This window comes from Pygocentrus nattereri, chromosome 3 (assembly GCF_015220715.1).
Source record: "Pygocentrus nattereri isolate fPygNat1 chromosome 3, fPygNat1.pri, whole genome shotgun sequence".
Taxonomy (NCBI): domain Eukaryota; kingdom Metazoa; phylum Chordata; class Actinopteri; order Characiformes; family Serrasalmidae; genus Pygocentrus; species Pygocentrus nattereri.
In genome coordinates, this window is record NC_051213.1 from 9,762,597 (window position 1) to 9,779,182 (window position 16,586).

Below are 16,586 nucleotides of genomic sequence, written 5' to 3' on the forward strand. Positions count from 1 at the left end.
TCAGAGGAGTCGGTTCTGTGAAGTGAATCAGACCTCGCTCAGACAGCCCGTCCCCCTCAGCAGTTAAAGCCACGGCTCAGCGAATCTGCGTCCGCCAAGATGGCCTCGCTGCCGCTCGTTCGAGCCGCTCTGCTCGTCGCTTTCTCCGTCTTTCTCACGCTCGTCCTGGGCTTCGGTCTGCCGTCCGCGCTCAACCTGGTGGCCCGGCTGTGCGGTCTGCCCGAGGCGAGCACCACCGAGTGCGTGGTGCTGCTCTACGCGCTCTTCGTGCTCTACATCGCCCTGCCTCGGCTGCCCCGGGGATCCGTCAAGGTGGGTGTCCGCCTTCTGCCCTCTCTGTGCCGGACTGTGGTCCAGGCCAGACTGTTAGGGGAGGACCGAGTCAGATCTGAGCTCGTGTTCGTTTTCTCTTCATGTACGCTTAAAAGGGGAACTCCACCGATTTTTCTGAATTTCTGTGTGAATCAGTGGCCAAAACGTAAACAAAGTCATTCTGAGTGGTTTGATGCGGTTCATTGTAGAGAAACTTACAGACTTAGAGTGGTGGTGATGGGAACCAGAGGGGACTGGGGGTCACAACATCCACAAATATAGCTAATTTAGTTACCATCCCAAACCACCAGACAACCTACACCTGTCTTCTGGGCTTTAAATGTAATTTTGATGTTAAAATAGTGATAAATCTAAAAAAAATCTGTTTTCTCTGGGGACTAGTTTGCCTCACTATGCCCTGCATGTACCCCTCCGCCATGAACGGCTTCAACCCTTTAACATTACAGGCTTTTTACATAGGAAGGCTTATCATTAATTAACTCCAGGGACGTCTCTGCAAACTAAGAGAGCCCTTCCTAGTTTACAGGAGCGTGTAATAAAGCCACCGGGCCCAAAGTTAAGAGGTCAGGGGTTAAATAAATATGCTTTAGCCCTAGAACTCAGAACAATTGTAAAACAATGTCGCAGGCATCAGGCAGTGTCTGATGTTCTGTGAGGGAGCTTTGAGAGGTGGACATCTGGTTTCTATCACCACCACGCTTAGCAATTCTGAGTCAGTACGTTTCTCCAGAACGAAGCGTTTCACAACAAACTGCTGGGAATGACTTTGTTCACATCTCAAGATTTTATTTGCTCAGAAATTTAGAAATATCAGTGGAATTCCCCTTTAGTATCTGATAGGCTCTGCCTTCACATTAACTCACAAAGAAACTTGTGAAGAAATGTTTTCGAGCCCATCTTCAGTTATTAGTGACTCAGCTCATGGGATCGTGCCTTTGCTGTGTTTTAGACCGTGTGAGATAAGTGCTGTTTTCCTCCCAAGTGTGTGGGACTAGCTCTGTCTTTCGCTCCGTTTGGCTTGAAAGAAAAGAGAAATCTTTCAGAGAAATCTTCAAATTGCGCTCGAACTAGTCATGTAGAAACCGTGAGCGTGTTTACATGCACGTAATAGTCAGCGCCACATACAGCAGCGTCCAGCCCAAATAGCGTTTGTTTATATTCAGCTCACATATAAAACATCAAGGTGACGTTTGTTGACACTGGCTGAGGAAAATCAACAGAGCACAACGTCAGCGACCTTAAGTGTTCCCATTTATCTGAGCTGAGTCTACAAATCAGCACTCGCACGGTTTTCCTTTAATACTCGATATAAGTATTTGGGGTCTTTCTAATGCCTAAAGCCACAGACTGTGGGGAAAAGCTTAAACAGCTCCTTCTCTGCTTATTTAAAGGCAGTGAACTAAGCCAGTGTTAAGCTTCTTCTTTAGCTAAAGAACTTTGTGCTGTTTGCCTTTCTTGCCAAAAGATTGGCCCATTTCATGCTAAGAGGAATGTTATGCAAGCTCTCTGGACGTAACGTTGTTCAATGTCTCTCCGTTTGCAGGTGGAGGGGAAGGCGGTCTTTGTTACTGGTTGTGACAGTGGCTTTGGTCATGCTCTGGCCAAACACCTCCATAAGCTCGGATTCACTGTCTTCGCTGGGTGCCTCCTTAAGGTAATGTGGTAAACGTCAGCAGGAGGTGGGCTACAGAACTGTGGCCAATCATAGGTCTGGGTTTAGGGAGGAAGTGGGGGGTTAATTTGTGAAATGGACTTAACGGACGCTTTGTTGAGTAAGGGTTCTTGAGCATTAACGGACAGTTAACATGTTAACATAAAGCCATACATTGGTTTCACAAGCAGACGTGCACTACAGATCCGTCCGGGCGATTCGAATTGACACGAACTGTCTTTTGTGTTACGTGTAGTAGTAGTGCATGTAGTGCATGGCTTGTGAGTGTGGTCTCAGTTGGGGCTGAGACACTACGGATTCCCATCATGACACCAGTGACCAAAATGACCGGTGTTATGTATCGTCACAATGTTAAAATATACTGATATACAATCTAATGCACAAGTCTGAATACGTCAGAGTCTTTCTAAGTCAAGATAATTCAACACGTTGTCTACAAAGAATAAACTTAATTTTTTTCAAATTTTTCTTCAGATTTATCCACAAACATTGGGAGGGAAAGATGAAAGACGATATGAAATGTGGTCTCCTTGAGACCACCGGTGCTTCCAAAACGCACTTCGTCATATTCTTCGTAATTTTCATATTTCATAAGCTACATTCAGAAGCTGGGCGTCGTGTGAGGCTGTAGCTCTTCTCTCCAGTCTAATAGACGGTGATGTCATTTTAAACCCTTATAATAAAAGAAGCTGAACTTTGTTTTTCTACTGAAAGTCGACCCGTTTTTCCACAAATCTGGGCTATAAACTATAAACAGACGGCGTCTCTTCAGTGATCTGCTCTGTAAAAACTATTCTTAGAAAAAATACTCACATTTTTGGCTTTCAGCAGTAAATTATAGGCATACACCAATGTGTGTGATCATAAAACACTTTCTCTGCTCATTTGAGGGGAGCTTTTAAAAAGAAATAAATAAATAAACAAAATCTAAATTTACATTTATTTCACGCGGTTACTGAATAATTTGCAGTATGCCTACACGTTGGATTCCGTCTTATTTTGGTAAAAGCAGTAGACTTATGTAGCCAAAAGATTGCATTTATTATGATAAATTAGATGACAAAAATGAATATTTTAGCTATGGTTTGACTGACGAGTTCAGAGAACATTTTGCTACATTGGAACAAAACTTTCCACCCCGCCCTCATTCGAAAACTCCAGCAGCTCTTTACATTGTGTAAACTTTACAAGACAAATGGACAAATACAAGTGGTTCATAATCACTTGGGAACAAATATCGTTACGTTAGTTTACATTAAATCTTGTAAGTATTTACATTTATGGTATTTGGCAGACGCTCTTATCCAGAGCAACTTACAATGTGATCATTTTACACAGGTAGCCAAAAGTAGTGTTAGGAGTCTAGCCTAAGGACTCTTACTGGTACAGAATAGCGCTGCTGTCAGAACAAAACCTCGTATCTTCATTTTTGTCCTTTTTCAGTTTTTTGTACTGGTAGTCCTATATGTAGTACCAGTGGTCCTGTATATTGTATGTAAGTTTCATGGTGAATGGACCTACAGAAATGACCCAAATTACTTGGAAAATCATCTGGTTCCATTGACTTTTTTTAAAAGTAAGGTTTTTTTTTTTTTTTTCTTCTTCTCCTGTAAAGTTGGCATTTTGGAGATATGAGGTTTTGATCCAACAGCAGTGATAGGTTGCTAGAACCCCAGTCGACAGCATAGGAGGCAGAGGTGTTGCCCTCTACACCATACCAAGTGTTTTTCCCCCTTTGCTGGAAAGTTACAAGACTTTGTTCCTACAGCGACAATGTGAATATTTCAAATTTCAGATTTTAATGGGAAGAAGCTGGAGACCCCATGGTTTAGTTCTTTGCCTGCTACAAGACCTTAGATTCAGTTCATGAAGGGTTTGTTAGTTGGTGAATCAGGTCAAAGAAAGAGCTTAGAATTGTAGAGTTCAGCTTTCAGGATTAGAGCTGTGCTCTATTTGTCAGTATCAGTAAGGCAGAAGTAAAAGGGAAGCCCATATTTGAGTGTTCCAGGTGCTCTGTGCCCACAGGATAAGGCTGGCGAGGGTGTGGTGGAGCTGGAGAACATGCACTCCGACAGAATGAAGGTGGTCCAGCTGGACGTTTGCAATGAAGATGAGGTTTCAAAGGCTGTAGAGTTCATCAAGACCAACCTGGATAACTCGGAGATGGGTGAGTACGGCCAGCACGCTGACCATCTGATCAAGATTACCGTTATTTATTACATCTTTTACATTGAAGTAAAAGTTTAGAGCATAATTTAGATTTTATTTGGTGTCTGAAACTTGCTTCCTTTGTGTTGCAGTGGGGCTACAGGGCTAATGTAACTAAGAAGTGATGAAAGCTTATAACCACCATTTAGGCAAACTGCATGCTTAAATCATCACATGCTCACCTCAAACCACACTGTGTTGTTAACCTCTTAAACCCAAAAAACCTTCTGTGGATGCACTCCACAGTTCCTGACTCTCTTGCAGTGGATATAAAAAACACTACACCCACCCCTGTAAAAATGGCAGGTTTTTGAGATGTTAAAAATGGAAAAAATTAATAAATAAATCATTACTTTTAATGCACAAAATACAACCTAAAGTGAAAGCAATGAGAAACATTCTAGGGTAAAAAATAAAAAAACATAATCTGGATGCATGTGCATATATAATCAGGGCTGGGGCTTATTCAGAATCAACCAATCACAGCCTGATGGCAAACAGTAGACAGTTACTACTCCAAAAGCCATGGTCCACAAAGAGCTTACAAAGAATGAATGAGACAGTTACACAGAGAACAAGCACTGAACTGCACCGTATTCATCTCCATTCCACTCTACATAAAACTCAAAAAAGAAGCACTTTGAACAGTTTGGAATAAACTCTGCTGACCTCTGTGGCAGTAATTCATCTCGTCATGCTTGGAGAAAGAAGGGTTGTGTGAATAATCCCAGGAACGCCATGCACACAGTGAAGTATGGAGGTGGGAGCATCATGATAGGGGGCTGCTTCTCTACAAACGGCACTGGAGCATCAGACGTCATCAAAAAAAAACGTGAATGGAGTGGTATACCGGGAGAAGTTGGAGAAGAATTTTTTTTGGCCAAGAAAAGGCAGAAGATGGACAACAACCCCAAACATATATCCAAAATAGCTCAAGACTGGTTTCTAAAAACTAAGGTGGAGGAGCTGGCATGGCCTAGCCAATCTCCTGATATGAGTTCTACTGAAGATTTATGGAGGATTTTGAAATTGCGACACCATCAGAGTTACAACAACAACTTTGTAACCTTGGGAAGCTGAAAATTGGTTTCCGAGAGAAGTGGGGGGGAAACTGAACCACAGTTTTGCCAGACATCTTACCATAGACGACTCGGCCAACAGCGGCTTTGTAGCACAGTACTAATGTTTTTCATTTGTGGTGTTTTTCCTCAGTAGCTCTCAAACCTGTGGGTGCTCATGGACCCACAGACAGTCCACATTTTTCTGTTTGTGTTGGAGCAAAATTGTGGACCCTCTGGGGTTTCCCTATGAGTATATTTAACCATGTCTTTGTTTATGCTTATGAATTCATATTTTTTAGCATATTTAGAAGTACAAGGCATTACATGTGTACATTTAAAGTGGATATATTCACTGGAAGTACATTATATAAAGTGTGAGTTCTTGTACTTTCCTCACTGTATTAATAGCATTAAATGAATCTATATGTCAGTCACTGTTAGTAGCTTTGAATTTGACCGCAAGTGTTGCATGATTTGATATCCGATTGCACGGCAACCCTTCCAGCACTGTGGGCAGTTTTACTGTAATAATACAGGTGATAGCAGGCTGTGCTATCAGCAGTGTGATTTGACTGACCTCTGGTCTTGTTTGGTGTGTTGGCCAGGTCTGTGGGCGGTGGTGAATAATGCAGGGGTCTCTACATTTGGCGAGGTGGAATTCACTACAATGGACACGTACAAGCAGGTGTCAGAGGTCAACCTGTGGGGAACGATCAGAGTGACCAAAGCTCTTCTTCCGCTTATCCGCAAAGCTAAAGGTGAGCAGCAGAGGAAAGACGAATGCTAGTTTCAAACCTTAAGGGGAATTCCGTCCGTTTTTCGAAATTCCGCATCAAATTGTTTGATGTAAACCGCGTCCTTCAGAGATTTCTGATGTGAGAAGATTAATTGTAGGGAATCTTACCGATTTGTTTACTGTGGCGTTTCAAAATATAGCCATTTAGTTTACTATACAGAACCACATGTCTTCTGAGTTTTTATATGTAATGGTAATAATGGTGAAGTAGTTTCTCCAGAGCAGGGGCGTCCAGTCTTGACCACAAAGGGCCAGTGTGGCTGCAGGTTTTCATTTCAGCAAAGCAGGAGCAGACTTGATCAACAGTTTGAAGAGCAACTGATGAAGCGAGTGGAATCAGATGCGCTTCAGCTTGTTTAGAATCAAGACCTGCAGCCACACCAGCCCTTTGTGAAGAAGAATGGGTACCCCTGCTCTAAAGTGTCACATTTCACGTCCAACTTAATTATGCAGAAATCAGCAGAATTCCCCTTCAGCTCTGCAAGTCTCAGTTATTGCCAGCAATAACAAAAGCATATTGTAGTTTTATATTATTTTTACTTGGAGCAACAAGCAGAGAAATCAATATAAGTGATGAAGTTTATCTGATGTGCGCACTTAAAAAGATGATTCTTCAAGGGTTCTGTATAGAACCACGAACACCCAAAGAACCCTGCGCATGATTAAACAGTTCTGTGCATCATTAAATGGTTCTTCAGACTGACAATGTGTTTTATATGGTTCTATATAGAACATTTGTTAAAAAAGGGTTATTCTATTATGATGATGTCAAACTTGTAACAATAGAAGAAGCATTTTTTTTGGTGCTTCATTAAAAAGAAATAAACACATTAAAATAAATAAATAAATAAAAAGGTTCTATGTAAAACTCCAAAAAAGTTCTGTATAGAACCATTTATGGCACATTCTCCATCAACTTGAAGAACCATTTAACAACACACAGGACCCTTTAATCATGCAAAGGGTTCTTTGAGTGTTCGTGCTTCAATACAGAACCGTTTTCTTTACTAAAGAACTCTTTACTAAAGAGCCATTGGTTGTAAGACTGATAGGTTAAATGAAGTTATTGTTCTGTGATACATTATATAACTATATCATTTATATGTAATTTTGTTTTAAGTATATAATATAAATCACACACACTTTTTATTTATTTATTTATTTATATATGTGTGTATGTATGTATGTGTTAACTTCAATAATAACAGTGCCTGCTACGAGTAAAATTAATATTAGAAATTTAAGTTAAAAGTTAGAAATCTGACCGTCAGAAAATGTATTTCTAAGAAATTTCAAAGTTTCAAAGTTCTAAGAAAGTTATTATTAAAAGGTTGGTAACATAGTAACTGGCCTTAATCTGGTAGAACAGCGGCCAACTTCTGGGCCCCTATCAATCTTTTACTTTGTGGTCGAAGAAAATTCAGACAGAGCTTTGACTCCCATCTTAAATGGACTTTGAGTTTGAGGTCTTATTTACACGTTCACACTGACCCAATTACAGTCCAGCTTTAACCATTTTCTTAGAATGCGTCCAATTTCCTTATGTGAGCTTGAATATTTGCCGATCCATGTCTGGATGACTTTACTGAGACTGCCAGTCAAAGGTCTGAGGACACTTTGCAGTTACTTCTCAAGTAAGAAATATTTGAGTAAAGCTTCTAACATAAAACAGCTGTAGAGAAATACTTTAGATATACAAACAGGCAACAAACTGAGAAATATAACAGATGCAGATGCAGGTGCTTCCCAACATGTGCTGCATGATGCAGTTTAGCTCTGAGGCATGTATAAAAATGCTGAGCAGGACCAGCTGACCCTGATTGTGGAAAAGATCTTTTCAAGAGTTCATTATTGGGGCACGGATGGCAGGAGCTTCAGTCACAAAGGCAGCCCATCTGGCTAGGAACAGTGACCGAAGTGACATGGTCAGATGACACATCCTTCACCACATTGTGAGTGGGTGCCACACAAAGAAATCCCTACAGGCGTGAATGTTTGACCCCTACAGTGAGGGGGTCCCGTGGCCCTGTTATGCTGCTGAGGGCATTTTGCCGGCATGGTCTATGGTTTGGCTCCTCTTGTCCCCTGAGAAGGAAGAGTCACTGCAGATAATGTTATTTTGATTGATCACCTTCATCCTGGGATGCAAGATTTCTGCTCTAGTGGTGACTAGACCACTGACAGGGGTGGCTGAATGGCTTGATGAGTATATAAATGAAGTCACGTGCTACGGTCACCAAATCACAACCCAGTTCAACACCTGTGGGAGATTTTTAGACAGTGCTTCTCATCAAAACACCAAACATTGTGGAAGAACAGTGTTCCAATGAATGTTTTAACTTGAAAAGTAAATAACCTGCTTGTCGAACTGAATGTAGAACACAGGTTCTCTTACTTTAGTAAAAGACTAAAAGAAGAATCTATGCCAAGAAACTTTGAAGCTGCTGGACACATTACAAAGACACTTTACAGTGTTTTTGTCACCCATTTGTATTTTGCAACTCTCAGCTTCAAGCTTATCAAGTGGTCTTCCTTGGTGTAAAGAGCAGGTTTTGTCTAAATAATGAATTGACAGCTTCCTTTTGGAAACTCGTGTTAAAAGCACGTATTTAAAAGCACGTATTTTGACCCAGAGCTGGTTTAAACACCCGAAAGCTTATTTTAAGTCTTTAAAGGATCTGTATCCTTTACGTTTTCCTACATTTATTTCATTTCTCTGCGGTCCTTTTATAGCATTTGTGTGGGTTTATGTACCAAAAACAGTTGTGGTTCATTTTTTCCAGGACCATTTTCAACCTAGCTTTATCCTTTAGAATTAAACTGACAGTTTTGTTACCGTGCCTTTAAGACGTGTATATGTAAATGACCTGTGCTCTGACTGGCTGCCTTGTTTTGTGCCCTGTTCAAAAAGTCATCCAGGCTGGAATCCTTCTTATAGAGTAAATGTGAATAAATGGCTCTAAATTGTCTAAAGTTTGTATAAATGTGCTGGGTTTTGTGACATCACAAAAATAGTGAAGTCAAAATGGGCTGTTTTTGCAGTTTACATAATTTCATTTACAGTTGTATGTGAAGGTTCAGTCATTAAGTTACAGGTTTTGTTGATTTTCTATGTCAAAATGAGTTAACACATCAACAGGGAACGCAATTCTGCCCATGTTAATGCACAGTTAGTGTTTATTGACTGATTTTAACATTTTGGAAAATAAATAAAATGTGGCCTTCACATAAGTTGCGGTATAATCGAAAAGACATTAAAAAACAAACTCAGTAGATAAATAGAAATGGTGTATTTTGTAGAAAAATGCCCTATATAAGTGGGTTCTCTGTAAAGATGTGTTCATATATTTTCACTTTAGCAAAATCTGTAACTTGACCTCGTGTTTGTATGCAGCTTTGTATTTAAATTACCATTGTGAACAGCTTTGTGTCCCAAAACATTTGACGTGCAGTGTGTGCGTTTACACACTGAGCCGGATCACGACGCTGATCTTGTCCGCTGTTTTCCAGGCCGTGTGGTGAACATAGCCAGCATGTATGGCCGGATGGGAAATGCCTTGCGTTCTCCTTACTGCATCTCGAAGTACGGAGTGGAAGCCTTCTCTGACTGCCTCAGGTACGAGATGAAGTCCTGGGGCGTGAAGGTGTCGGTCATAGAGCCAGGGAACTTCATAGTGGCCACAGGAATCCTGACCCGCGACATTGTGGCCACCACGGCGGAGAAGCTGTGGAAGGAGGCGCCCCCTGACGTGCAGGAGGACTACGGCAAGGCCCATTTTGAGCAGTACATGGCACTGATGCGCTCTTACTGCAACAGCGGCCAGCGGGACGTGTCGCCGGTTTTGGACGACATCACAGACGCGATCACGTCTAAGCGGCCGTACACGCGCTACAGCCCAATGGAGCCTCACTGGTGGATTCGCGTGCAGGTCATGACCCACCTCCCGGCAGCCATTTCTGACCGGCTCTACTTCTGATGAGTTCACCATGTGCTTCTCTGCTTCCCTCTCCTCTGATTGGGGCCTGAACTTGTAATCGTGTACGATTCATTCTCGCAATTGCGGCTTCTGTGCTTAGCAAATTAGGCTCCAAACGCTGCCGACTGCTGTATTACACAGCCATCGTGTGTTAGCTGCATCGAAATCAAGTGATTCCTAGTTCCTGCAAACGGTGGTACCACACAGATGGACACTAACAAACCACTGAGATGTCTGAAGTGTTCCATAAGCATGCTGACCAATCTCAGACATTTCTGTTGCCTCTTGTTCGACATGCCCGAAGTGTTGACCATGCCCAGCGGAGAGTGTGGACACTGTGCTGGAAAATAGACCGTTTTTGGAAATCAGTTGAAGTAATTGCTGTCATTGTTTGCCTACCCACTAATCACGTCTGCAATACTGGTCATTCTAAGCACTTAAGCTATGTTCCAGATCACTACATGAATGCAGTACATACTCACTACTCTCAAGATTCGAGCACCTGAAAGGTTAAAGCACGTGTCAGCAAGCTTTTTCACAAAGGGCCAGTTTTGGCTGCAGGTTTTCGTTCCAGTCATGCAGGAACAGCTCATTATTTAACGTGAGCTCTTGACTGGAATGAAAAACTGCAACCACACTGGCCTTTTGTGGATAAAATGATTGACCCATGGGTTAAAGATGTGTGAAAAGACAAATCAGATTTTCTGCCAAGACGTTTAGTGTCTGACAAATGCTTCATTAGCTTTTGCGCTGCAGCTTGCTGTTCAGCAATCTCAAATACATGTGGTTTCTGATGCTGTATGACACACTGGTGTCATTAAAGATGGACAGAAGTATGAACAAATATAAGGCTTCAGTATTATAAGTGCTCAGATCATGAAACTGTATGACAGATTTATATTTCTATTCGATCAATTTTTAGCATCGTCATTTCTGGATCTTTTTACTCTGTAGCTTAGTGAACATTATGCTTATCAAAGTTGCCACAGAAATAACTATTTTCTTTGTAAGTGGCCAAACTGGAACTCTCTTACAGTAAAAATCAGGGGCTAGTTTCTCAGAAACATCCTAGTGTTATGATTATCTTAACCAGTGTGTGAAATACCCCCTGGTACTCGGGGGTCCCATATTGACTGGCGTCTCCATTCGCTATAGTGGCTCTCGTGCTAGAAATGTTTGGTTTAACAAACTTTGATCTTCTACACGTTACCTGAGATCTTGCACGCCTCCTTGTTTTCAGGTGAAGAGACAAACAGTTCGCTCTTTCCATTAATCTCTTAGTAAATTGGTACAATATGCTGTGGGCATATATCTGGGCATAGTTACAGTTGCTAGGCTATAAAGGACCAACTGGGTGAGCCAGCTTGGTACAGCACCACCCTGAGGCAAACCAGTGTTGCATCTCTAGTTAGTTAAGAAAACAGAAGCTGCACAAATTGTGGGTGAATCAGCTCAACCACGACTTCGTTTCAGGGACCCTCCAGAATTTTGATTGAGACATTCAAGGGGTTCAAAAGGTTCATTAGAGCTTATGGGCACTTTAACAGAAGTAAAGTGCTCTATGAAAAGTAAGAGGTGACTGGCTATTTAGTTCAATGAGTCCTGCAAAATTATGCTACAGCATTTTGGTATAGACGTAGAATCAGCATGCGAAAAAGAGTCCCAAGCGCACATTACATGATAAAATTACAACACAGACCGACCAAAATGAAAATAATAAATTTCCTGATCGCTCGTTTGAGGCCGTTCTGATTGTACATCCCTCTTCAGGGTGGCTGCTACTTTTTTGTGCCATGCGATGCGCCAGATTTCAGACACCAGATGTGTCCTGGCTGAACGGCTGATCATCTGCTATAACTGTACAGTTTCACTGAACTAAACATTCCAATGTGTTTTAGTTTAAAGGCATAAATACTGTAGAGCTCAGCTCCGAGAAGGAGAGAAAGTGTTTGCGCAGTGTCTCTACAGGCTCTGGCTGGAGTCTCTTCCACAGCAGATGCCTCGGCTGGATCCTTTTCAGCAAACTGCCACTGAATAAAAGAGAATGCCTGTGGTTCTGTCAAAGCTCCTTCAGCAGACACAAAAGACTGCCTGACATTAGGCAGCAGCTAATAGGCTGCTAAACAAAGAACACATTGCATAGTTCCATAAATTTCTCATCCTCCAGTATTGGAATGTACACATCACACGGCGCTGATGCACGGTTTTATTCAGATAACAAATGGCTTTGTTTAGCACCACTACATCGAAATAAATCCTGTTTTTCATGTTCTGGTGGGAAAAGCAGCAAAAGCTGTGTTTAGAAAAGTGTTTTTTAAAATATCCACCAGATGGAGCAGCTGAGCAAGTCTCCCTATTGTTTTTTTTTTTTTCGGGAAATAATGGAAATTCTCCCCTATTCAAAGATTTGAGCTTTTCCACAATAAAAGTAGCTTGAAAACTATAAAGTATGAATAAAAATTTACCTTTATTTAAGAACTGTGTAATTGTATGGGAAAGAAATGCAAGCCTGTCTTTTATTTGCTTGCAGTCTTTTTGCAATATATCCCTGTAGGTGGCAGACTTTCCCATCCCTGGCTCATATGTAGCACAAGTCATATGACATCCATGTGTTATATTACAGGTAGGAAATAACACATTTGAACAAATACTAAACATATTGTTGGTGTAATGTTGCCAGTAATGGAAAAACAAGCAAGTATAGTTTTACAAATAAACTCATGCAGGTCGTCCTGTTTCCTTCAAATGAAATGTTGGGGGTCATTTGCTTGTCATTTGATGTGAAATGGTTGATTATAGAGAAACCTACTGAACCAAGGGACAACACAAAACTCACCATTTCCTTTACTAGCCATGAGAAATGAACCAACGTCGTATGATTTTTATATAGAATACAGTATGTAGACACCGTACATGTGACTCTCTGCCACGAATGGCTTAAAAACAAACGTTTAAGGCCAAAAAATCTTCGGCAAAACTATCCTAAAACAATCATTTCTAACCATTTTGTGTAATGTCACTCTGTGATGCAGCTTTAGAAGCGTTAAACTCTTCAGACATCTGGTTCCTATCAGCCCCACTGTGAACAGTTCTGACTCAGCTTCTCTAGAACAAAGCCTTTCACCTCAGACTCCTCGGACCAACTGTTTACATCTCGACTTTATTTATGCAGACATTTTGAAAATTCGCTGGAACCTCCCTTTAAAAACGAAGACTGCGTGAATGTGGTCGTAGTCTGGGAACAGTGAGACAACAAGGCCGAGCCCTGCTCAAAACAATATGTGTGGGCAACGGCACAACAGCTAATGAGTAACAGGGCCCCTGATTAGCACTTTGGGCTGCAGTGTTTTCTGCAGAAAAAAGCTTTCAGCAGAAGTGACAACCATTCGGTTTATATACCCTCATAAAGAGGAGGATGGTCTGTGAAACAGGGCACAAAAATGGCCCATATCAGCACAAACCTTGTGAACTATTGTTTCTTGTGGGAGGCTGAAGAGCCATAAGAGAGTCATGGAAGTACTTTTACTACACGAGAGTCAGTAGTGGTTTTATCCAGGTTAAGCTTATTGCATAACCTAAATCAACAGGCTGTAGTTACAAAGATCCCCATCGAGAACAGGTTTGGGCACCTTCGCTAAACTCTCATGTCAATAATACATTCTCTGAAATACTACCGACTGCAAAATAACTGAGCTGACAGAACCACGAAACAGTCTGTCAATGTCTATAACATAGATTAATAGTGTAACGAACACAAGCCTATCTACAGAGAAAAGCCGGCACTAAAGTAACCACGTAGTTCAAACACTGAAGTGAAATTTGACCATTTTATTGACGTTTTTGCATAATTTAGTTGTTGAGATGTAAGAAAAGTCATTCAAAAGTGGTTTAATGTGAAATGGTTCGCTGTAGAGAAATGACCAACCCTGATTTTATAGTGGTTGTGATGGGAACCAGGGGTCAGGACATCTTTAACACAAATTTAGCCATTTTATTTACCATCCAAAACCACCAGTAATGCCGATGATGGTAAAGTTGTACTTGGAACCGTTTCATCTAGCTTTTAGGGGCATTAAACTCTTCGGACATCTGGTTCCCGTCACCGACCACTGTAAACAATTCCGACCTGCTACGTTTCTCTAGAACTAAACATTTCATCAAACCACATCAAACCACTCTGAACGATTGTTCTACATATCGCTGTTGCCGGAAGAAAACCTTGCATCTCCGTTTTTGACGTTTTTCAGTTTTTGACAGTTTGAAAGCGCCTGTTCCCCTTTATATTGTATGTAAGTTTCATGAACGGACTGAAAGAAATGACCCCAAATGACTTTGGGGGGGGGGGTGGCATCGGGCTCCATTGACTTACATTAAAAGTTAAGCAGGTTTTTTCCTTCTCCTGTAAAGTTACCATTTTGGAGATACGAGGTTTTCTTCAGACAACAACGATTTTAACCATTTGATTACACAAATCTTTAAACATTTGGTGGAATTCCCCTTTAAGAATCATTTAAAATAAACTGTCCTTCATTACAGAAGAACTAAAATATATTCAATGGGGTGTTAAATGAGAAGATAATAGCAGAAAGCAAACATTATTTTTCAAAGAGAATCACACAACAGATGATCTAGTTTGTCTCATATCATTTCAGTTTGACACCCATTCACGTTAAGGCACTTACCCAACCTTACTTTCGCTATTCCACGGCTGTGCGCTCTCTCTATATATGACACGAGAGAAAGGAGTGTGGTTTATGTACTTTATTACTTCCTTTGAACAGTCTAATAAACTTCTATTAGATACGAAGACGAGTTTAGTTCCATGTAGATAGTGAGCATATAAGTACAGTTTCACAGCATCGTCTGGCCCATATTTCCTCCACATCTCCTCTGTCTGACAGACCATGAACACGCTGGCCCCTCAGCGCAGGTTCAGGGTCAGTAATTAATCTCTCTAAAATGCTCCAGGTTAGAAATTATATGTTCAAAGTGGGTCTTTAACATCTGAGCGTGCCACTGTCATCAGCATCTAAATCACTAAACAGGCTCGTTCTGGAGCCGCTAGTGGCTCGATTAACATTGAGGAGAGCACTTGGTCAACAAGTTCATCCAGGGCTTAAAATATGAGCACTGTTCTAAGATCAGTTACCTGCCAAAGCATTAGTTAGACTGGCACGAACTGATCCTAGATCAGCACTATTAAAGTGAGAAATGTACAGGGGAATTCCACCAATTTTTCAAAATTGCAATCAAGATGTAAAAGTCTTTCCGAGTGGATTGGTGAGAAATGGTCAGTTCTAGAGAAACAGTCAGAATTGTTCACAGTGGTGGTGATAGGAACCAGACGTCTGAAGATCATATACAAGGTCTCTAAACGTTCCCAGCATGCAAAAGGTATTCCACCACAAAATAAGTACGGTGCAGGAGACTGAGGAAAAACAGAAAACATGCTTTTTCAGATTTACCACAGCTGTCCCATTATTAACATTACATATCGCTGCCGTCGGAAGAAAACGTTGCCATTTTTCAGGTTTTGATATCATTTGAAAATGCCTGTTGGCCGTTGTGTGTAAATTTCATGACGAATGGACCAAAAGAAACGCCCCAAGATGACTTGGACAAAAAGTCTGGTTCCATTGACTTACATTAAAAGTAAAGCATGGTTTTTCCTTCTCCTGTAAAGTTACCATTTTGGAGATAAAAGGTTTTGATCTGAACAGCAGCCGTATATAAACACAGACGACATGTTCTCTGGTCATTTTGGATGGTAACTATGACGGATATATTTGCGTTCGAGACACCTTGACCCCTGGTTCCCATCACACCACTGTTAATCCAAGCAGACTCATTTCTCTACAGTGAACCATTTCACATCAAAACACTCTGAATGGGTTTGTTTACATGACGATGACTGAACGTTTTTTTTTTGTTTTTTGTTTTTTTTTTAAAGGTGAAATTTCCCTTTATAGGACCTGGTATCAGGAAGCAGTACTGGATTGGTGGAGGCAGGCTAAAGAGTGACCAACACAAGCACTCACCATTCCAGCTGCTGTCAGACATACAGGGAAACGAGCCAATTTTAAAGTGGAGATCAAATTGTGAACACCAGTCAACTGCATTTAATGAACATCCTTAAAGAAGATAAAAGACTGCAATGTCCTCATTCACACAGCAACACAGTCATGGCGTCACCCTGCAGGGCCCTGTTGGATGTACATGTGGACATTTCAGAGACGCAGGGAAAGTAAAGTGTACATATTAAAGACTATTCAGAAATAAAACCCTGCAAACGACTACACTGTTAAATATCCTTTCGCTCCTGTTCCCAAACATTATTTAAAGGGGAATTCCACCGGCTTTTTTAAAATTTCTGCATAACTGAATCCTTAAGATGTAAACCAAGTCATTCAGAGAGGTGTGATGTAAAATACTCTGTTCTGGAGAAACACAAGAGTCAGAACTGTGCACAGTAGTGGTGACAGGAACCACCTGAACTTCACAAAGTACTTAAATTAGTTTATGAATACGCTGCCTGATAC

At 41.1% G+C, this 16,586-nt stretch overlaps 1 protein-coding gene across 2 annotated transcripts; it reads left to right on the forward strand.

Moving 5' to 3' along the window:
• The first annotated feature begins 99 nt into the window (after positions 1 to 99).
• On the forward strand, positions 100 to 16,340 carry bdh1 (3-hydroxybutyrate dehydrogenase, type 1). 2 transcript variants are annotated; one of them, XR_005130088.1, is made up of 6 exons: positions 100 to 312; positions 1,877 to 1,987; positions 4,031 to 4,172; positions 5,880 to 6,032; positions 9,581 to 10,421; positions 15,998 to 16,340. XR_005130088.1 is itself a non-coding variant. In XM_017705097.2 (5 exons), exons 1-5 carry the CDS (start codon positions 100 to 102, stop codon positions 10,045 to 10,047), a joined length of 1,086 nt encoding a protein of 361 aa, XP_017560586.1. In that variant the 3' UTR covers positions 10,048 to 12,798. The 2 variants fall into 2 exon arrangements, 1 of the variants encoding a protein (XP_017560586.1); XM_017705097.2 differs by lacking the exon at positions 15,998 to 16,340 and having other exon boundaries at positions 9,581 to 12,798.
• Positions 16,341 to 16,586: the final 246 nt, after the last annotated feature.

What these genes read in the sequence shown, in the direction of transcription:
- bdh1 (XM_017705097.2), top strand. Translation starts at nt 100, where the DNA reads ATGGCCTCGCTGCCGCTCGTTCGAGCCGCTCTGCTCGTCGCTTTCTCC. An exon ending in TGCCCCGGGGATCCGTCAAG is followed by an intron (nt 313 to 1,876) that starts GTGGGTGTCCGC and finishes CTCCGTTTGCAG; the next exon opens with GTGGAGGGGAAGGCGGTCTT. An exon ending in TCGCTGGGTGCCTCCTTAAG is followed by an intron (nt 1,988 to 4,030) that starts GTAATGTGGTAA and finishes CTGTGCCCACAG; the next exon opens with GATAAGGCTGGCGAGGGTGT.